The 9,071-nt window shown below is 36.2% G+C and overlaps 2 protein-coding genes across 2 annotated transcripts; one reads left to right on the top strand and one right to left on the bottom strand.

Moving 5' to 3' along the window:
- Positions 1-1,623: 1,623 nt before the first annotated feature.
- CRB (chloroplast RNA binding protein) lies at positions 1,624-4,122 on the bottom strand. Its single transcript, XM_079047667.1, has 10 exons — positions 3,907-4,122; positions 3,490-3,624; positions 3,250-3,336; positions 3,080-3,170; positions 2,917-2,971; positions 2,742-2,802; positions 2,422-2,643; positions 2,208-2,324; positions 2,037-2,126; positions 1,624-1,938 (listed from the first exon to the last, which is right to left on the bottom strand). Exons 1-10 carry the CDS (start codon positions 4,018-4,020, stop codon positions 1,762-1,764), a joined length of 1,149 nt encoding a protein of 382 aa, XP_078903793.1. The 5' UTR covers positions 4,021-4,122; the 3' UTR covers positions 1,624-1,761.
- Positions 4,123-5,753: 1,631 nt separating this feature from the next.
- On the top strand, positions 5,754-8,582 carry LOC145111383 (pentatricopeptide repeat-containing protein At1g80270, mitochondrial-like). The gene is made up of 3 exons (XM_079047666.1): positions 5,754-5,843; positions 6,491-7,022; positions 7,126-8,582. The coding sequence occupies exons 1-3, from the start codon at positions 5,806-5,808 to the stop codon at positions 8,377-8,379; spliced, it is 1,824 nt and encodes a 607-aa protein (XP_078903792.1). The 5' UTR covers positions 5,754-5,805; the 3' UTR covers positions 8,380-8,582.
- The last annotated feature ends 489 nt before the right edge of the window (positions 8,583-9,071 follow it).

Raw genomic sequence — 9,071 nt, 5'->3', positions numbered from 1 at the left:
AAAATCAATATGTGGGATTGTAGTATGACATTTATTTTTGTATCATATCACTTTTGCAAAAATCGATGGTTCTATTTTTGCTCATGATTTACCCTATGATTTAAAAAAATCAAATTACCAATAATGATAATATTATCAATTACAAATTACTGGAAAAACTAAGGTGTTGTTTGGTTTATTGGAATCCATTGGAATTAGAAGGAATTGGAATCTAATTTCATCACTTTACCTTGTTTAGTTCAAGCTTTGAAAAGGAATTGGATTCCTAAATGAATCAAATTTTCCTTCCAACGAGGGAAAATAAATTCCATCCAAAAAGTTAAGGAATTAAAATTCCTTTCAAGTGAGAATGTTGAATGTTAGCATATTACCCATTTTACTTTTAACACTACATATGAGACCCATCTGTCGACACCATCATTGCCACCTCCACCATCATCCACCACCCACCACCACTGCTACACACCACCACCACCACCACCACCACCACCACCACCACCACCACCACCACCACCACCAGTACCTACACTACTACCACCCTCCACCTACTAGCACCGTTACCTCCACCACCACTCATCACCACCACCTCCACCACCACCGCACATCACTGTCGTCACCACTTGCTACCACCACATCCGCCACCACCCACTGCTGCCACAACCACCCACCACTACCACCGTCACCATCACTCACCACCTTCACCACCGTTACCACCTCTACCACCACACCATCCTCCCCCTCCACCATCACTTACCACCATAACCATACCATCACTGCCACCACCACCGTCATCACCTCCGCCACCACCACCACCACTGCCACCATCAACACCTCTGCCACCACCACCGTTACTACCACCATTGCTACCTCTACTACTACACCACCCACCACCTCCGCCACTACTCATCGCCGCCACCATCACCATCATAATTACTACCGCCACCATCATCATCATCATCATCATCTCCGCCACTACCCCACATCACTTATGTTGCCATCAACACCACTACTGCCACCGTCAACATCACTCCTACCATCACCATCATTTATTATTTTTATAATTTATATAATATATTTTTACATATAAGTTATAAAACAAAGTAAAAATAAGCAAACAAATGATAATTTTGTCATTTTCTATTATTTCAATACCATTTTGTGTCAACCAAACATAATATGGAATTGAATTCAAATTTCATTCCTGATAACCAAACAAAATATGGAATTGGATTAGAATTCCTGACAGATTCTAATTCCTTAACATATTCCAATTCCTTCAAAAACATTCTGCGAACCAAATGCCACGTAAATATAATAAAAATTAAAAATTACCTGATTAATTACTGTAGCAGTAGCAAGCAAGAAACCGAGCTTCAAAGTTCGAACTCGTCATTTAATTAAAAAAGGTGTATGTCATATGTGTCTTTGTGGCTACGTCTAATATTGAATTCCAAACTCTAAAGTCGGTTACCAATTAAATTAAAATCATAAAGGGGCCGTCTGATGTAGACAATTTATATTGCATGTATTTGGTTAATACAAAAATATATATTTATTTAATTTTGTATTCCACGGGATCCAAAGCTTTTGTTTTGATGAAATGTACCAACACCCGGCTATCAATAGCCACAACAACAATTTCCCATTTCTTAGTAGACAATAGACATCTCTCATATAAATCAACAAACTGGACTTTGTTATACAACAAGTGCATTGAATGCTCCATAATCTTGAATGAATTGGGAGAAAATGATATTATATTTAGCTTAAAACAAGGCTCTTTCCAAGAATAATGTCATCTGTTTCAAAATCAGCTGCTTTCCTAAACGTTCCTCGACCAAAATCCAGATCATACGAGTCTTTCAAGCCTTCCACCAATCCATATTCGGGTACAACTCCAAGCTCCACCTTTGCCTTCTCCACAGATGCAAAGAAATGCTGCATCAAAAAATTGTCACTAAAGAACACGACTTAACAAAAAAAATGAAATATCACTTTCCTCATTTTTACAAATTTGACTTCTCAAATGTATTTACCTGGTCACGGAAGGGAAATGCTTTCTTTTTCCCAAAATCAAACTCCTTGGGATTGTAGTGAACGAGTTCAGGCTCGGGGAATCCACCAGCCTACAAGGAGTAAATTGTAATTTTATGTTGTAAATTTCAGATTACAAATAATTTCGGTATTTATAGGGAAATTTAATTTACCTTAGCACATGCTCTTGCGAGTCCATCAAAAGTAACATATCTATCTCCTGATATGTTGAACACTTGCTTACTTGCTTTTGGGTTCCCCAACACCTTTATAAAAGCTGTAGCAAGATCCTACATTTACTCAGAAGTTGACACGTTTCATAAGTAAATTTGATTAAAATTGGATGAAAGTGACGTAAGTGATAAAGTATTTTGATATGTTACTAACCTTCACATGACCAAGTTGGGTTACTTGCAAACCCGAGTTAGGGATTGGGATTGGTCTGCCTGCTTTCAACCTATGGAAAAACCACTCTTCCACAGGGTTGTAATTCAATGGGCCATAGATATAAACGGGTCTTATTGAAGTGTAATTAACACCCTTTGACTCCAATAACGCCTCTGTCTCAAGTTTGCCCTTGTGTCGACTTTTAGGGTCAACAGCATCCGTCTATTGCCAAAAAAAAGAACAGAAATTTAATACTATATATAATTATAATAAAGAGGTATCTTTTAGATTATATTATAGAAAAATGATGATAAACTGACCTCGCAATGTGGTAAAAGATCAGATTTAAGGTAAACACCGGCTGAAGAGCAGTAAATGTACCTGCGATATAGTAAAATAGTAAAAAATACAAACAAAAAAAGATTAATTTTGCTTGATCATTGCCTCATTGGATTATTCTTGTGTGAATTTACAGGGCCTATGTTGAGAACTTACTGTTCTAGATTCGGTAATGCATCTAATATAGGCTCCACCTCGACTGCCTCACGCCCTGAGAAAATAAAAAGATTTTTTTTTTTTTTTTTTTTTGCTTATTATATTAAATCCTTCATTTATAGCACTATAGATGGAAAATTAAGAATTTTATGATTCTACGCACCATTTATATCATAGACAACATCGAAGCCTTCAGCAGCAAGACTAGTCTTCACAAAGTCAAAATCCTTCCTATCACCTTTCAAGTGTAATATCTAAATCATGAAAAATACCACTATTACTTGAGAACATAAGTATAAACATGAGAAACAATATAAGTAAGTCTAAACAAACCTTGGATTTGAAAGCATTGTATGCCTCATCTGCTTCACCAGGCAAGGGTTGTGTGATGGGTGCTTTTCCTCTAGTGAACAGAGTTACCTGTATAAATTGATCATCCAAATTTCATACAAGAATTAGTTATGAACGATTATATACATTGTAATATGGAGAATATGGAGAAATTGTAAGATTATTCATGTAAAAATGAATCAAACAAACATAGGAGAGAAGGGTAAATGAGGAAAAGTGAACCTGATGGCCTTCTTCAACCAGTAGCCTGGAAAGAAAGATCCCGATGAAACGTGTACCTCCCATTACAAGAATTTTTTTGGCACCAGATGCTGTTACGTTCAAAGCGCCTTTTGGTTGACATACTTTCCTCTTATACTGAAAACATACATCACAAAGGGGATTCATTAATATGCAAAATTAAACAAAGAATCATAAATTCAGAAACCCTATGTCCTGTGTTTGTTTCTTTTCTTTCCTTATGGCAATACAAAGGAGATTCAATTAGACATTTGATTCGAAGTAATTACGTTCCTAATTCGAGATTGATCATGATTACGCTACAAATTTTACACCAAAACTCTGGTAATCAGTAGAAATCGTTTCAGACGTGTTTTGCTTTTCAAGATTAAGCAATGCATGACAAGGGTAAACGGGTACCTGAATGGAGGTGTTGAATTTGGTGCCACAGAATGAGGATTGAGAAGAGGGGAGGAGTGAGACAGAAGGCTGCATCTTGAGGTTATGCTGCACCGTTGCAACACCACCCGCCATGGAGAAGCCGGTGAAGATGAATATGGGGATGAATATGAGAGACGGGGGTTGTGCCTAATGAAGAAGAAGAAGAAGAGTAGTCTGGTTTGCGACTCATATCCTGTGTCGTTGTTTGTGAGTCTCATTTTTTCGGGAAGAAGATAAGACGAAATGACCCCACAGTCGTTCCTTCGGTTATATCCATGAACTACACTCTCACCCATATCTTCCTTCTTTTCCCCATGGCCCCACAACCCCATTTGTCTAAATTAATAATTTTTTTTTTGTCTAAATTAATAATTGATATAAAAATATTAACACCATTATTTACAATTTTCATATTTATACTTCTCTTTAAATATCAAATTATCAAATTATCTTTCTTCAATATGGATACAATGGACGATGGTCAATTTGAATATGAATTTCACAAGCAAATATAGTTAATCTATAACATGAACTTTGAAACTTATACACAATTAAGATAAAAAAAAAAAACTTACCAAACGTAAAAAGCGATATCAACTAATTTGATAATGTGTATGATATATATAATATATTACACTGAAATATAATGAAGACTTACAATAAAAAAGACAACTTTTTATAATTCATAATATTATTAAGAATAAGAAAATGCATATATAGCTCCTTTCAAAAATACAAATCTGAAGCGCAGAATCATCATACATTTAATGAATTTTGATTTTTGATAATATGTGATTTTCTTATGCACAATAAATAAATAAATAAAATGTACTGTTTGGATGACCCATATCAAACTCTCACAAGACTTATCACATGGAGTTGAACCCTATACATTATAGAATTTCACACTTCAAACAATAGACTTCGTGATACCGACCAAATGAGTCTGTTTGCCGCTTGATTTCATAACAGAGCCGTTATTCCCGGCTGGCATAGAAGTCTCTCGCGCGGGCGAAGGAGATGCATTTCTCGCGGTTGAGTCATCAGTGATCATAAGAGAAGTGGCCTAGTTTATCGGATATCGGATTTCGTGCCTTTACCACTTAGCTTTGAAGTTGAATGCCAAATAAATAGGATAAGGCCTGGGCCAAGACGCCTTAAGTCATCGGGTGAAGCACCTGCAGATAGGGCATTCTATCACGAGTATTACAATAATGAAGAATGAATGTGTTTTTTATTTAAAGTATTATATCATATTTTTTCATTTTGATTTATGTATTGTATCACATTATATCGCAATGTGATGGTTATACAAGTTGTACTAACTTCAACTTTGCAAAAATAGGTGGAAATTCATGCTAATATGAAGAAAACCATTGTATGTTGCTATAGTACATAAAAAGGTACAATGTTGAGAATGAAAATTACACTAAAATATTTGACTAATATCTATTTATGTGCATTTAGCTTTATTTTATAGGGTTCATAGTGCTCTAATTTCTTGACTAGGTTATAGCTTATATGATGTTAGTAATTTTACTTTAACGATTCTTAACAATAAGAACGAGCTGACTTTCACCTCTCCCATTATTGCTCATACGAGAAGTAATAAAGAATGGCACAAGCTCGAGCCATACGTAGCATGAAAAACAAAGGGAATAGAGGTAAAAGAATAGAGTCCTAACCTTAGGAAAAACTTTAGGGACTACTTATAATCTTATGCTAAAAAATAAGGACAAATTTTGACAACATATACAAGTTTATGGATTGTTTATGTCTCTTCCCATATGTTTTTAGGGTTTAACAGCAAAAGGGGGTTTAAGCGGGTTCTTTTCTTCACCTCTGATCTCTCTGGTTTTCATTTCTCAAGACGCCATTATGTGGGCGCTTCGACGAACCTCCTCGATTGCTCTCAGGTAATGTTCCGCTTTCTTGTAAATGTCTACGCATATTTCTTGTTATCGTGTCATGATTCTCAAATTTGCGTAAATTATAGAAGAAATAACCTGGCTATTGCCTTACCATGATTGATCTTCCGAAAGTAGTAGCTCGATTTCACTGGCTTTTAGCGGTTGTAAGTCGGTTGCATCCTTTTAAACAAAACGTCTCTATGTTGCTTTACCAATCCCGAAACATTTTTGTTAATCGGGAAAAGGGGATGACATCGCCGGAAATACTGGTGTGTACTATTCTTAATGGCTACCAATAAGAAGCTTGGTATGCTGTCATAGCAACGATGGATGCAGCCCTGTTCTCAGTATTTGTAAATTTTACATAAATCTTCTTCTATAGGTTAACGTCGTTAGCAAAATATTCTTGAAATGTTGATAATCTATAGATTAACGAGGTTAGCCAGTTCATCTTCTATCGACTGACTTTTATCCTTAATATACCATATGTTTTCCATGTCCCTTTTTCTATAGATTAGCGAGTTTGTACATAGAGGCTATTGCTCATTTAGATATGAAATTGTATTGTATATGAATTAGATCAACATGTTTCTTTCGTTCACATTCACGCAGCATATTTATCTTTTCTATTACTTATTCACATTATCATCCAGGTCACAAACGTTTTCAGCAGTCACCTTTCGTGCATCATATCCTGAACACAAAACACCATTTTCTACCTACGTGGACAAAACCAGATTCACCAATCCTTCAAGAAACACATGTGAATCCCAGAAGATATTAAATAAATATTCTTCCAATACACATTCCAATGCCACTTCAAACCACTCCTATTCTTCAATGGCTAGCACAAAAAGCAGTGGAGAAGAAGATGATGATGAATTGGAGGATGGATTTTCTGAGCTTGAAGGAAACAATGATGAAGATGAAAGTGATAATGAATCAACCTCTGAACCTGAACTTTCAGAAAATGAGATGGAAGTATCAGTTCCGGAAATTACAAAAACCCATCAACAAAAAAGAGCTTCTTCAGCCATTTTCAAGGCTCTGATGGATTCTCCATTGCAGCCTGCTCAAAAGACCCTTGATAAATGGCTTGAAAAAGGAGACAGTGTAAGCAGATCAGACGTATCTATAGCCATGCTTGAACTCCGGAGGCGTAGGATGTATGGAAAAGCTTTACAGGTTCTTTAAGACATTTCATTCTGAATAATTTACCTGATTGAATAAATATGTTTTTGCTTATCAAATATTGACAGAAGTACAATGCTATTTCTTACTCCTGCAGCTGTCTGAATGGTTACAGACCCGAAAACAGTTAGAACTCAATGAAAAAGATTATTCTTCTCATATTGACTTAATCAGCAAAGTCAGCGGTCTCCAAGCTGCAGAAAACCACATTTCAAGAATCCCAAAGTCCTTTCAAGGCGAACTTCTCTACCGAACTCTCCTAGCAAACTCTGTTCGATCCACCAACACAACAAAATCCGAGCAAATCTTCAACAAAATGAAGGACTTAAAATTACCAATAACGCCCTTCGTCTGCAACCAACTCCTCCTTCTATACAAAAGAACCAACAAGAAAAAAATCCCCGATGTCTTAAAGCTAATGGAGGACGAAAACGTAAAACCATCACTTTTCACTTACCGAATGTTAATCGACATCAAAGGTCAAAGCAACGACATATCCGGAATCGAGCAAATCCTCGAGGTAATGAAAGCCGAAGACATCGACATCGACACGGATCCCAAAATACGCGCCATTTTAGCGCGACATTATATAAACTTTGGATTAAAAGAAAAAGCAAAAATTGTATTAAAAGAATTGGAAGGATCCGATTTGAAAGAAAACCGATCGGCTTGCGCGTATTTACTTCCACTTTACGCCTCCCTCGGAAGCCTAGAGGAAGTCAACCGAATCTGGTCAATCTGCGAGTCAAACCCGATGCTCAACGAATGCTTATACGCGATCACCGCATACGGAACCCTAAACAAAGTTGACCAAGCGGAAACCGTGTTTGACCAAATGTCGAAGCGATACAAACGGATTTCCGCGAGACATTACGCGGTGATGTTAAAAGTTTATGCGAATAACAAAATGTTATCGAAAGGGAAGGATCTTGTGAAACGGATGGCTGAGATCGGTTGCCAGATCGGGCCGTTGACTTGGGACGCGTTGGTCAAACTTTATGTCGAAGCTGGTGAGATTGAAAAAGCTGACTTGATTTTGCGTAGGGCTTCGGAGCAAAATTGGGTGAAGCCGTTTTTTAATAGTTATATGGTGGTTATGGATGAGTATGCGAAAAAGGGAGATGTGCATAATGCTGAGAAGATGTTTCATAGAATGAGACAAGATGGGTATGTGTCGAGGTTGAGGCAATATCATTCGCTTTTGAAAACTTATATAAATGCGAAGATGCCTGCGTATGGGTTTAGGGAACGGATGAAAGCGGATAATATTTTCCCGACTAAATCGTTGGCGGGACAGCTGGCGCAGGTGGACGCGTTTAAACGGACTGCAGTGTCTAATCTTTTGGATTAAGTAAAAAAAACGAGTTACGTGATTTGTTTGGAACTTTTAATGGTTTGGTTTTGATTTACATTTATGATGGAAGATAGAGGTAATTTGTTAGCTATGTTCAAACTTCAAATTCAAACTAGTGAGGTTTCGCATTTTGAGAGTGTATGCATCAAAATTAATTTTAGATACTTTTTCCAGATAAAATGATATTTTCTGTTAAGTTACTTACCCTTAGAAAATGTGAAGTTTAAGTGTTTAAATGAAAATAAAGATATAGGTGGCAACCAATCAACCATCTACCTCTACCTCCTCTAATAAACAAAACCTATAATTTGCCACATGTCCCCTTTCTATATTGCAAACCTGCCACGTGTCATCTAATGCATTTAATCCTATTTTATAAAATAATTAAAACTTAAAAATTTGCATAAATTGCATAAATGTAGGAAAAATCCCGATTTATTTTCAGCTTTCTCATTTTCGGATCATATAACTTTCAAAATTCAAATTAAAAATCCATGTTTTTTTGAAAACAATAACAATTTAGGTTCAATTTCATTGACTACAAATCTTATCTTTTTTAAACTCTTTTCAAGATTTAAATGAATCCCAACAAATCAGGAATTTCAAAATCATATTCTAACTCCGTTTATATTGTGCTTTGTCGTCTTCAACATCCATTCCCATTATCAATTATAATTCTTCTTTCTCAT

This window comes from Lactuca virosa, chromosome 5, assembly GCF_052849685.1.
Source record: "Lactuca virosa cultivar CGN04683 chromosome 5, Lactuca_virosa_CGN04683_v6, whole genome shotgun sequence".
Classification (NCBI taxonomy): Eukaryota; Viridiplantae; Streptophyta; class Magnoliopsida; order Asterales; family Asteraceae; genus Lactuca; species Lactuca virosa.
Note: the sequence above shows the minus strand (reverse complement) of the source record. Positions and strands in the feature narration are given on the sequence as shown.

Coding starts and splice junctions, on each gene's coding strand:
- CRB (XM_079047667.1), bottom strand. CDS start 4,020: ATGGCGGGTGGTGTTGCAACGGTGCAGCATAACCTCAAGATGCAGCCT. Junction 3,337..3,489: donor TGGTTGAAGAAGGCCATCAG/GTTCACTTTTCC, acceptor CAATTTATACAG/GTAACTCTGTTCACTAGAGG. Junction 2,325..2,421: donor CCCAACTTGGTCATGTGAAG/GTTAGTAACATA, acceptor GAGTAAATGTAG/GATCTTGCTACAGCTTTTAT.
- LOC145111383 (XM_079047666.1), top strand. CDS start 5,806: ATGTGGGCGCTTCGACGAACCTCCTCGATTGCTCTCAG. Junction 5,844..6,490: donor ACCTCCTCGATTGCTCTCAG/GTAATGTTCCGC, acceptor ATTATCATCCAG/GTCACAAACGTTTTCAGCAG. Junction 7,023..7,125: donor TGTATGGAAAAGCTTTACAG/GTTCTTTAAGAC, acceptor TTACTCCTGCAG/CTGTCTGAATGGTTACAGAC.